At 42.3% G+C, this 13054-nt stretch overlaps 1 protein-coding gene across 1 annotated transcript in view; it reads left to right on the top strand.

The window, feature by feature from the left end:
- Positions 1-5439: 5439 nt before the first annotated feature.
- LOC147632647 (Ribosomal protein L1p/L10e family) overlaps positions 5440-13054 on the top strand; it is a 55075-nt gene continuing 47460 nt past the window's right edge. The window contains exons 1-5 of the mRNA XM_086807459.1: positions 5440-6074; positions 6523-6600; positions 6702-6743; positions 6827-6932; positions 7069-7133. Of these exons, the coding sequence (XP_086663585.1) occupies positions 5553-6074; positions 6523-6600; positions 6702-6743; positions 6827-6932; positions 7069-7133 (813 nt within the window). The 5' untranslated portion in view covers positions 5440-5552. The remainder of the gene's footprint in view (positions 6075-6522; positions 6601-6701; positions 6744-6826; positions 6933-7068; positions 7134-13054) is intronic.

Raw genomic sequence — 13054 nt, 5'->3', positions numbered from 1 at the left:
TTCTAGAGACTGGCATAGTTATAGCGCCAGCTCATTTAGTTGGGTTCACACTATAGAGAACCCTAGTATGTATTTGGTTGAGTACCTTTTCATATGGTGTCGTGTACTATTATCTTTGTATATGGTGTGTTGAGTGTTGTGCGAAGAAGAAGAAGATTTTCAGCCTCTCACCTTGTGTGTTCTCTTTTAGGGTTTTGTGAGTGTGTGTGTGCTTGCAAGAGCTCAAGCTCTCTTCTCCCCTGCATCTTTTCATGGTATTAGAGCCTGGTTCATACTAAGGGATGAGCTGCAAGCAAGAGAAGCACAGGTGCTTGTTGCAAGAGCTCAAGCTCTCCTCCCCTGCATCTTTTCATGGTATTAGAGCCTGGTTCATGCTAAGGGCTGAGCTGCAAGCAAGAGAAGCACAGGAAGCGGTACGAGGGTAAGAGCTTCATCTACTCTTCCCTATTTGTGTTGGGCGACTACACCCTTGTCTCGGGAGCTCTACGGGAGGCACCGGCAACGATCTCTGATTGAGGAGCTTTCTTCGTGGGAGTAAAGCTATAGGGCAACTATACTGTCTTATTGGACTAAATTTTTTGGGCCAGAAATGCATTTCGGGCGCGTTAGGACCTCTGTTTTTCAGAAAGCAGGCAATTTTGAGCACTGCGGATAAGTCATCGATTCTATGCAGAACTCTGTTTTAAGAACTACGGGAAGATAGATTGGTTGTGCAGACATTGTGTGTGCTGCAAGGAGGTCAACAGTTGCCATTGGGTGTATGTATGCACATTAATGTCACTGGTTGTGACATTTGAGTGTAGTACAGTTTGAGCAGGGTTTGCAGGTTCGGTTTAATCCTGATGGTTGTTATGTTGAAGACTTTAAAGACAAGTGCAGGTTGGTTGCAAAAGCCAACAGAGTGGGCAGAATGTTTACATTGAATGTAAACATGCCTGAAGTGAGTGTTGCGATGTTTGCAAATGGTTCAGGGAATTGTTGCAAACACAGACATTTGGCATAAAAGAATTGGACATGTGAATGTGCAGAGAATGAAGTATATTCAGACGAAAGGAATTGTGACAGGGCTGCCAAAGTTTAAAGTTGAAGGTATGCAGAAAATATGTGAAGCATGCCAATTTGGAAAGCAAACAAAGCATGTATTTCCACGTGACAGAAATGTGAGCAGAAATGCACTAGATGTTGTGCATTTAGATGTATGGGGTCCTACGAAGACCATGTCTATGGGAGGCTACATGTATTATTATGTGACATTTATTGATGTGACCACACAAGGAAAGTGTGGGTATACTTCATGAAGGAGAAGGGTGAGGTGTTCACTCATTTTCTGAATTTTAGAGTTATGGTTGAAAAGCAAACAGGGAAATATGCAAAGTGCCTAAGGTCAGATAGAGGGGGAGAGTACTTCTCCAATGAGTTCTCTGAATTTTTGAAGAAGAATGGTATTCGGAGACAGTTTACATACAGATACACTCCGTAGCAAAATGGAGTTGCTGAGCGAAAAAACAGGCAAATTGCTGAGATTGCACGAGCATTGATGGGAGAGAAGAATATGCCACATAACTATTGGGGTGAGGCTGTTTCTAAAGCAATTTACATCATGAACAGGACTCCAACTGTAGTCATACATGATGTAACTCCAGAGGAGAGGTTTACTGGCAGAAAACCTGATTTGTCTCATCTGAAAGTCTTTGGTGGATGCATTGCATATGTGCATGTGCCAGATGAGCTGAGAATTAAGCTGGATCCAAAAGTTGGAAAATGTGTGTTGATTGGGTATTCCCTTAGACCGGGGACCATGATGCAGAGATCTTTGATGTAAAGATCTTGCTTAGACACAGAAGTTTGAGATGAAGGGTCTGGGGGAGCTCACATATTTCTTGGGAATTGAGGTGATTAGGTCACCACATGGTATTGGATTACTGCAAAGACAGTATGGCTTGGACATGTTGTCCAAGTAGGTATGACAGGCTGTAAGCCTATCTAAGTACCATTGGATCAAAATGGCAAGTTGAGTGCAGATTCAGGAGAGATTTTGGAGGATCCTACTATGTATAGGCGTATAGTAGGAAGCTTGATCTACATGACAATCACCAGACTAGATTTGAGGTATGCTGTTGGGTTGGTGAGTCAGTTTATGCAGGTTCCTCTCGGAAGCTGCATTTGGATGCATTGAGACGCATATTGAGGTATGTGAGGTCTACTTTGCATTGTGGACTATTTTATGAAACTGGGACAGAGATATGTGTACATGGGTACACAGATGCTAATTGGGCTGGTAGTATCTCAGATAGAAGATCTACTAGTGGCTTCATGTTTTCTTTGGGGAGTGCTGCTCTGTGACTTGGAGCAGCAAGAAGCAGCCTACAGTTGCTCTATCCAATATAGAGGCCGAGTACAGAGGTGCTGCTATGGCAGCATGTGAGGTAGCTTGGTTGAGAAAGCTACTTGCAGATTTGGGTCTATCAGTGAATAGACAAGTTGTCATTTTCTATGACAACATTAGCAGTATACAGTTGGCCAGGAACCCAGTTTTTTCATGCTCGCACGAAGCATATAGAGAGAAGGTTTTGGCAGGAGACATTGACCTTGTTTATGTCAGCACACAGGATCAGGTCGCTAACATCTTCACCAAAGCATTGGGTACAGAGAAGCTCCGCAAATTCAGGGCTTCGCTTGGTGTACATGAGATGGAGTTGAGCTCGAGGGGGAGTGTTGAGATATCGACCTCATCTAGTGAGGCGGTGGACACTGATGACCCGCCTGGGGATAGGCCCCACACTTACACCACTGGCATGGTTGGTGAGATCATGGGTGATATGCGGCCAGTGGGATGACAGGCTGTGTGAGCTATTCTAGAGACTGGCATAGTTATAGCGCCAGCTCATTTAGTTGGGTTCACACTATAGAGAACCCTAGTATGTATTTGCAGCCCCTCTCACCTTGTGTGTTCTCTTTTAGGGTTTTGTGAGTGTGTGTGTGCTTGCAAGAGCTCAAGCTCTCTTCTCCTCTGCATCTTTTCAATCATGATAAATCCTTGCCAGAAAGGGTAGCCAGTAGAATCATTGCTCAAGCAAAGAAGCCTCAAACTAGCGATGAGAAGGTATGTTTGCAGGTGTGTCTTGAGCTAGTGAGGAGTCAAGTTGACTTGTTCTCTTTGTGTAGTGTGATTGTGTTTTGCTCAAGTAAAATTCCGTCCAAAGCCGATGTCGCTAGATGGCTGCAGGATAATGTCTTTCATGGTAGAGTTGTCTCTCAGGTTTTATATTTAGGCAAAGGCTTCTTTAATATTATGTTTACTAAAGCACAAGCGGTGTCATAGTTGTTTCCCAATTATCCCCTCTTCATGGATCACAGGTTGATGTATGTTATCCCATTTGATCTCTTTTTTTTTATGTTAACAAAATTGTGTCTGAATCATGTCCTGTGTGGGTGGAAGTCGTTGGGTTACCTCCTTGACTTCATCCTGCCCTGAGAGAGATTGCTAGCTTTATTTACCAAAGGATGATGCGGGTAATCGGCAAGCTAACAGTGTTTGCATTACATGGAATAGAGCCATAGAGACGCCTAAATCTGTAGAAGTGGATTTAGGTGATTTAGGCAAGATGGAGTTGATGTTGAAATTCGGGCCTTTTCCTGGTAGGGGTTCCCTTTGGGGTTGAGGTGACCAACAAACAATTGACAGATTGGGCACTAGATAGATTCTTTATGAAACTTAAGAAATGGAAGGGTATTAGGGTCCCCTTCCATGATAGAGTGGCTATATGCAACACTGTATTGAATGCCTATGTAATGTTCCTATGCCTTGTGTTGGACTTTGGAAAAGAGCACTGGTAGAAGATAGTCAAATGTGTAAGAGATTTTGTGTGGAGGAATGCTGGCTCCAATAAAAAAGCATTGGCCTGCTGTGGCTGGCTTGGGACAGAATTAGCCTACCTAAGAGCGAAGGTGGTTTACGACTGTTGGGATGGGGCATTAGTGGGTTGGAAGGAGCCCGAGCAACTGGAGATGGAACTTGCCTCATCTATTAGGGAAGCATAACTTGTCAGACATGTGTTGGAGGAGGTGTAGAAAGGCTGAACATCCACAACAGTGAATGAGTCTTGCTGGATTAGGGATTGGTCCTGGTTTAATGGGTCTAAGCTAGACAAAGGCACAACTAGAGTCTTGTACAGTGCTTTGAGAATAAGTGAGGATAATGTCATCTACTATGATAGAATCTGGAACGTGAGCTGGAGCTCCAGCTATTGTTGGAGAAGGAAATATGGGAGATTGAAATACCTACTAGAGCTGGAGCTCCAACAATAGCTGGAGCTCCAGCTATTGTTGGAGAAGGAAATATGGGAGATTGATTTACCTACTAAATCTCAGTTTTTTCTCAGCTCCAGCTGCTGTTGGAAGGCAATATGGGAGATTGAAATACCTACTAAATCTCAGGTTTTTCTGTGGAGAGTGTGTATGGGAGCTTGTGTATGGGAGCTCTGCCCATTGGTTCTAAACTGGTTTAGAGGAACTTTACAAGTGGATGTTGCCCTAGATGTAAGACTGCCTTGGAAGATGGGAAGCATGCATTTTGGGATTGCCTTGCCATTAGGGGAGCCTGGGTTAAGAATGGGGGGACTGGTTGATTAGGAGATGGACAACAAATGGTGGACATGTTGATTTGATTTTTAATATTATTAGATTCTGTTGCATGTGGGAGATCTGGAATTCCGGAAATTGCATTGTTTTTCACAAGAAGCTTGTGACACAGGAATTGATGTGAGTGGGTTGATGCATAAGTGTATATGTATGTGCTGATCTATATGCTTGGTTAACAAGTTGAGTGGGACTGAATTGTTTTAGTTGATTCAGGCGCTGTGCAATCTGCCATCATCTAACCCTTCTCCTTTGGGTGTTACCTGCAAACATACTGGGATGTGCCTAATGATGTGGTGTTCTGGATTGCAAGGTCTTAGAAAGTTGAAGTTGGATGCCAAACCAGTCAGATATGGACCTAAAACTAAGAGATGGTACAAGAAGGTCAAGCAAGCAAGCTACATCTTTGTTGCTTTTATTGAGAATCCAGTAGGTACTAGACCAACGGTCAAAATTTGGTTTAAAAAAGGGGATGTGAAGGGTGATGTGCTGGAGAAGCAGGCTCCTAGGGGTTGTTCTATTGAGGCTATGGTTAAAGCTTGCATTTTGCTTGGGTACCAGATTTCTTGGGAAGAGTAATCTTTTGTATCTGAGGATGATAGATGGGAGTTGGTTTGTAGCTTGCTTAATAGAGGTTGCTAAATTTGTTGGTGTTGGTGGGGTTGCAAGGATGTAAAATGTAAAGCTTCTTTATTGCAATAATATATATATAATATTGGTAAAAAAAAAAGAAACAAGGAGCCAGAGATTGTGGATATGTGGAGCTAAGTCACAAAGCATGGAACTAGCACTTGAACCCATTTAATTTTTCGTTTAAACCGATGTTCGTGAACCCTTGTAAAACCTATAGCTTGTTGGCTATGGCGAGTCACCATCTTGTTCCCCGGCTATGATATTACTTCGTCTTGTTGTCAATGGCTCTGTTGCATCGTCTCGTCCGCCAGGCTCTTCTCACCCAGCAGCGGCGATCTCTCTTGCGTCCTCTCTCGTTCTGCACTGCAGCGGGCCCTGAGAACCCTAGCCCTACCGAAGAAGCAGCTTCTGAGCACACCATTCCCATCGTCTCGTACGCACCACTACCGGAGGACGCCTTGCCCCCCCCTCCTCCTCGCAGGCGGGACCGAAGGCAGGATGTGGTCATCTCTGCAGATGCCCTTTCTGCAGACAGCCAGTTTTCTCCTGGCTTCTCCTCCTCCACCATCATCCCTGCAGCCTACGAGGTCAAGCCCAAAGTGGCCCCACTTCCCGAAGACCGGCCCCATGAGGAGCTCGCCTCTGAGCAGAAAACAGCAGGCGCAGGCAGGCCATCGCAGCCGCAGATACGTGAGTTCATCCCAGAAGACCAGCTTGACATCCCCATACCTACTAGGGTGAAGGTCGAGACCAGACGCCGGCCTGATCCCGTTGCTCTCATGGATGCCATCCGCCAAGTCAAGGTCTACATTTCAGAGCTTTTTTGTTCTGCAGTCTAGGTTTTTGCATCCTTTCACTGGGTCGCTTCTGCATCTAGGGTTTTACTATGCCCGTCCACTTTACGCGCCCGAGTCTAGCTGCTATGCTGTCTAGGGTTCGTTGTTGGGTTTTATTATATGGAAACGTCCCTGCGTATGTGCTTGGCAGGAACGTCTGAGTTCTAAGGTTTCCTTGTTCTGCTTTCCAGGGCTTTCGCTCCTTTATTACGGTTTCTTTGATCTGCAATGCCTTCTAGGGCTTCCTTGTTCCCTTACACTCTGCATCCCCAGCTCTAGGTGCTCTGCATTGTAGAGTTTTGTTTTTCTTCCCTGTAGATTTTTGCTTTCTATTTTTTAAAAATTATGTTCAGAAACCTGCCAAAGGTTTTGCATGCTTCAAAAGTAATGGCAGCATAATGTAAACGTTTTTCAGGCAAAACGCAGGGCTAAGTTCGATGAGACTGTTGAAGCTGCAATCCGCTTGGGTGTGGACCCAAAGAGATCTGATCAGGTTTCTCCTGTAAACCTTGTTTAGTGCAGTTCATTACATGCCTCTGTTGTTTATAAATACAAAGTGTTACAGAAAATGATTGGCATTGTTTTTTTGTGCAGTTGGTTCGAGGTGCTGCCACACTACCTCATGGCAGCGGGAAGGTTGGCTCTCGTAATAATGTTTTTTGCTAGTTCTGACTATCTATAAGATTATTGCTGAAGTTTTTGATAATGGCTGGTGGCAGAGTGTGAGAGTTGCTGTATTTGCTGAAGATGATGAAGCAGAGGAAGCCAAATCTGCTGGTGCTGACCTTGTGGGTGCTGAGGATTTGATTGACATTATTCTGCAAAGTAAGGTGATCTTGCTTCACGGTATAGGCTAGTTGTGGCTCTTTTTGGGTGCATTTTTGTTAAACTTTTTGCAGGTTTAGCCTTGTCTTAGAACAGTTTTAATGAAAGGTTGTGCGATGGCACAGAAATCCTTCAGGTGGTGGCAAGCTTGATTTTGACAAATGCGTGGCTACACCTTCCATCATGCCTAAGCTGAGCAAGGTAAGACTTTGTCTATACTCAATATTTGTAGCTTTTAGGAATACCTAACCACTGAGTGGCCATTTCATTTTGGGAAGGCTTGGAGAATTTTTAGTCAAGAGAGTTCCATGGGGAGGTGAACATAGTAGTCAGGCGTTTCAAAAAACGTTTCATACCTTTTGAAAATGTCATAAAGGGGGGGGGGGGAGTACTGCTCCCAAAAATCATATATATTCAGTTAAATTTATGTTGTCCTAATAACCAGCTCATAGAAGCTATAACATGCCTGAATCATGATCATACAATGATGCATTATCCATGCAAGTTGCAACATCAAGTGGATAGGGCTTGGGTAGGTATGAAACACATTTCATACTTGCCACGAAATGCTTAACAAAACGTCTTGTATGTTTCAAACTGTATGAAATGCGTTACATAACTAATATCATGTGGTTTTTTTTGAGGTTAAATATTGAACTGTATTCAATGGAATGTTTTTTTTTTGAGGTTAAATATTGAACTGTATTCAATGGAATGTTTTTTTTTTTTGGGTCGAGTGTTTTTTGGTTTATCTTCATGATCTTGAATATTAGTGAGTGGGTTAAAAAGTGGTTTTCTTGGGGCAGGCAATGCACAACTTCGTAGTCCTTTTTCTCAACTATTGTCTAGGCGTTTACTATTTCAATGATGCTGTTTAGAATAATCTCAAGAATGGGACTTGCTTTTGTTTTTTCCTTGTGCTTTCACAAATCTTATCTCGGTTTGTAGAGGGGATTAGGGAGTAAATAGGTTATTGTTGTTATAGATATTTCTTCTTGGGCACAATTACCAGGTGTACCGTGTTCATAAAAAACGCATATTAAAAATGTTTCATACAAATCTTGGAAAGTTTCAAAATGTTTCATACAGGGAGGGGGTGTATATTTCAGAAGTATGCAAGATTTGGCTCTTACATACTTGACAAATGTTGCATGCCGAAGACTTGGAGATAGATTATAAACTTGATTAGAGCACATATTAAGCACTTAAACTTGACGATTTGATATTCACAAGTGAAACTCAGCGAAGTGGGAGAGTAAATCATATTGGGTCTCAAACAAGTAAACAACCCTTTGAAGGGCACCGACTGGGAAGGTGTGTTTGCTTGTATTGTTGAACAAGTAGTGGACCAATTGTTGAATACAAATCATCACTAAGAATACTCTAGAATATAGATGTCACTAAATCATGAAACAAAATCACAAAAAAATAAAAGCAATCATAAGTCTCCAATCTCTTGAAAACTAGCTGCCAAAAATGTCCAGAAAACTTGGAGTCTCTATCATTGACTATATTAAAAGGCAATCTATACAACCTAAAAGTTACTCAACAAATTGTTGTGCCAATTCAGTTGCCTTCTCTGTCACTTTTGTAGGTCAAATTCATGCCATCTTCGTCAATATGTATACCACCACCCAGATAACATCGTGCTCTATGTTGGTCCCTGGGAAACCTACAATGAAGTCTATGGAAATACTCTCCAATTTACCTCTCGAGATCTCTAGAGGATGTAACATGCCTCCATCCTTAAGATGTTCAACCTTATTCACTTATCATTGACGACACTTTATCACATAGTCTTAAATATATGCCTTTATCATAGGCCAATAAAACGTCCATTTCACTAAATCATAGGTTCATAACTTCATTGTATCCGTGGATGACCCATTGTAGGAGCGTCATGACATTCATACAAGATCCTTTTCCTTCTCTCAACGTCATTCACGACACAAACCTTCTCATTCTCGAGCGTCAACCCATTACGAATAAGGAGCTGGCCACCTACCACACTCACAAATGGCACAACTCGAGTCCAAGTCTAGATCTATGCTCTCTACCTGGACCTACAACAAATACTGACCAAATAATCATCGATCTCATAGGGAGTCATAAAGGTCAGTCTTAATCTCGGTGAAGCTCGAAGAGTTCACCTCCTTAATTCTACTTAAGGCAACCCGCAACTGAGTTCACGCTACCCTTATTGATACTTTACTTCCATATCAAAGTCTTTCATTAACTCAGCCCACGTGCCTTACTCCCCCTCAACTCAAGTCTATTATAAATATACTTAATCGACTCGTGGTCAATCAATAAACAAACTAGGTTCTATAAAGATGATCTCGCCGACGTCTCTCTCCTAAGTGTGCCATCTAACTTGCGTATCATCAAGCTTCTTCTTTCAACCAAAAAATGGCCCTAGTTCATGAAGTGGATCACGAAATTGAGTTGATACCAATAGTGCAACCTACTACAAAGAGAGCCTATAAGATATATGTTCTCGAAGCCATTGAGCTTAAGGAATAGTTGAGATAGCTCTTTATAGAAGTTCGTCCAACCCAACATTTCTCCTTGGAGTGCTCCTGTGCTTTTTCAAAAGAAGAAAGATGGTACCTTAAGGTTATGTATTGATTCAATCCAGGGTCACCGCGAAACGCGTTTCACTTTCCCTGAAACGTGAAACGTTGGTGAAACGTTTTATGCATGGAGTGAAACGTAGGACGTTTCAAGGCGAGCAGTTTTTTTTTGTTTTTTTTTTGTTTTTTGCAAAAAGAGACTTCTATTAAGTATGAGAAAAACTTACAAAAATCGAAGCTATAAGCCCATCTTCTCAACATTCAGAAATGGGCATTCAATTTGATGCCCAAATTTGGGGGTTTTGTCCAATTTGGGACAAAATCCCCTAATTGGTTGCCCAATTTGAGCAAATCTCAATTTGGATCCCCAAATTGGTTATCCAATCCCTAAGATAGATGAACTTTTTGACTATCTTTATGGTGCTCATATATTCACAAAGATTAACCTCAAATTTGCGTACTATCATGTAAAAATTGGCGTAACAAGGTTAGGGTTATGATGGGGCAGGTAGGGTGCATCATGCAACTCATGTGCTTCATTAACTTGGAATTATCATGGCTGATGAAGCATATGTGACGGTGGCTGACTTGGTCACCAAAGTAGACTTCGACACAAGGATGACCTTGCTTGAGCAGCAAATTTGAATCTTACCAACACCATTGCTATTATGCAATCAACAATGGCGTGTTTGGTGGCACTAGTGGGAGTTGGGATAGCATTGGTTGCATCCTCTTTTACTCCAAAGCCCTATATGGGAAAAAAAGCAGGAGACTTAGGAGATAGTTGACTCTTGGCTTCACAAGTGGGATACACACTTTACAGATGGCACAAGGGGTTTTCTAATAGGAAAAGCCCTTACCTGGTGGAAAGAGTTACGAGTGAAGCCCATGATGTGGATAGATTTTGAGAGTTTTTCGAGAAGAGTTCCCAGATGCCCAAATCATTTGAACAAACCACGAACATGCGAATCTTTACAACGAAGCCTTCTTGCAACCAAATCATGCTAACTAACTTGCATGCTTTTCTTTTGGGGAAAAGTGAGCTTGCATGCTTTACTTTTAAGAAAAGTAAACTTGCATGGCACACTTTTAGGTGCATGAAAAGATAAAGTATTGCATGATGCATGCATGTAGCTAGAAAAGCTTGCATGTTGCACGCAGGGGGGTTTCTGGCCATGCATGTTGCATGCATGGAAGCTTCTGGCCATGCATGTCGCATGCATGGGGATTTCTAACTGCATGTCACATGCATGGGGATTCCTTACCATGCATGTGGCATGCATGGGGGTTTCTAACTATGGAGAAGAAGATCATCTCAACCATACTTTTAGCTAAATTGCATGCATGGAGATAGAAAACCCGCATAAGAGTGGACTGCCTTCAAAATATCAATTATTCTTGTACAAATCCATCAATACAAGTTAACGGAAGACAGATTATGCAATATACTAACTCATGGGTGCAATCTAGGTGTCTAGATCCATGAGCTTCTCATGCAATAAAATCCAGGCATTGTCCAAGCAAACAAAACAATACATGCAAATAAAAATAAGCCATGCATACAATGTATGCATTTGAACACATATTTTGGAAGAAACCCCATTCAGATTATGCCGGTCATCCAGATAACCGGAAGTCTACTACCGGTTATGTGTTTACATTCACTATTTACATGTACTTGAAATTTACAAAAGCTATGGCATTTGGCTCTCCAAGATTCATCAAATGTCCGTGGCACCATGTATTGCATTTGGTTCTCCTAGATCCATCAAATGCCTAACATGCTTCTTTGCAGCCAAGATCTCGTAGATACAACTAGCATACACATACATAGCTAGCGTACACATACATAGGAAGCTTAACCGTAAACATTCCATGGCTACATGTAGTGTCCAACACCCATGTCCATGCATAATAGAGAATTTACAAAATGAATCCCAAGAAATTAGGGAGTAGTTACATCTAGAATGCGACAAGTGACCTTACACTTGTCAATTTAGCTAACACTTGTAAATAAAAGTAGCCACTTGTCATTTGTAGCTTATTCTTTCCATTCTAAAGCATTGAAGCCTCAAAATCTATAAATTGGAGTTTTTTCTCTTCATTTTTCAAGCACTTCTCATCAATTTCAAGGTTGTATACTAGAGAATACACTTGCAACAACGGTCTAAAGCGGCTGTCGTGGCCACATTCGACATCATTATGAGTTCTTCATGTTACCTTTTGGGCTCTTGAATGCTCGTGCTACTATTCAACAGATGCCGAATGATCTTTACCATCAGATTGAAAGAAGTACATTTCGATGGTTGAGTTTGCCTATAATAGTGCCATGCATGCGGCTACTGGTTACAGTTGGTTTATGCTGATGTACTTATACCAACCTAGATCTTGAGTTAACCCTTGGACTTAAGGGTATTCAGATTGATGCGGGTAGGTTTTTTAGCACATACGTAGGAAATGCTAGTCAGTGCAGGAGAGGCTATTAGGAGTGCACAAGATCGGGCACAATTGAATGCTGATAGGCAGCGTTCAACACCGACATAAAAGATTGGTGAGGTTGCTTATAGACTGAGTTGTCTACGAATGTGAAAGTTTATTAGCTGATTGAAAGAGATGTTGAAAGCTGAGAACAACCTTATTACCCCTTCGGAACTTGTTGAGGCTGATGAGGACTTGTCGTATGTTCCATTGTCCACATGAACCCCAAAGGGTGATAGATTTCAGGGAAGGGCAACTTAGGAACAAGTTGTTCCTTGAATATAAGATTAAGTGGAAAGGTAGGTCAGGGGAGCAGCTAGTTTGAGTAAGTGTTTCCCTAATTCTATTTAAGAGTAAATGCCTGAAGAGGGGAAGTCTGTTATGCACCTGGACACTAATCTATGGATTAGAAACTTAATCCAACGGGGTTAGGGGGCCTCGAGATTAGGAATTAGTAGGTAGGTACTTGGCTAGGGATCTTGGATTAATAAAATAGACGTAATGGCTGTTTATACCAGGTTAGCTATTTTTTATGGCCTTATTATTGAAAGAATGACAGGGCTTGCAAGGCGAGTACAGGTATCATGGGTCACAGCCCTAGGGGCTCAAACAGGAGCCAGCAGCAGGCAGATGATGATCACGATCAATTTATGAGACAAAATTGTTCAGATGCACCAATGAAGGTCTGAGTTGGACCAAGAGAGCAGACATGTTTGTGCCGTGCACATGGCGAGTACGTAGGTTGGCATGTCGAAGGCATCGGGAAGATTTTGATGGTATGGGATGTTGGAGTTAGACACTGGCCAATGGGATTGTGCAAGAGCTCTAGCCTTGGCTTAGGGGGGGATCGGTGGATGCGGGTTGCAGTTGGGAGGTGAGGTAGCTTGCTACCTCATGATTTGGTGTAGTAACCCTGGTTTCAACTATGTTTAGGGTAGATTTTGGGAAGGACTTTTCATTAGCTTACTATAAAAAGGTGGCTTGGGGGTTGATTTGTGGACATCTAGAGCTTGGCGCTTCCAAGAAAGCTGGTTGACTTATCCTAATGCTGGTCGTGGACATTCCGGAGTG

This window comes from Cibotium barometz, chromosome 13, assembly GCF_041138505.1.
Source record: "Cibotium barometz isolate CiBa-2024 chromosome 13, ASM4113850v1, whole genome shotgun sequence".
Taxonomy (NCBI): domain Eukaryota; kingdom Viridiplantae; phylum Streptophyta; class Polypodiopsida; order Cyatheales; family Cibotiaceae; genus Cibotium; species Cibotium barometz.
The sequence above is the reverse complement of the archived record's forward strand: the minus strand, read 5'-3'. Positions and strand labels throughout refer to the sequence as shown.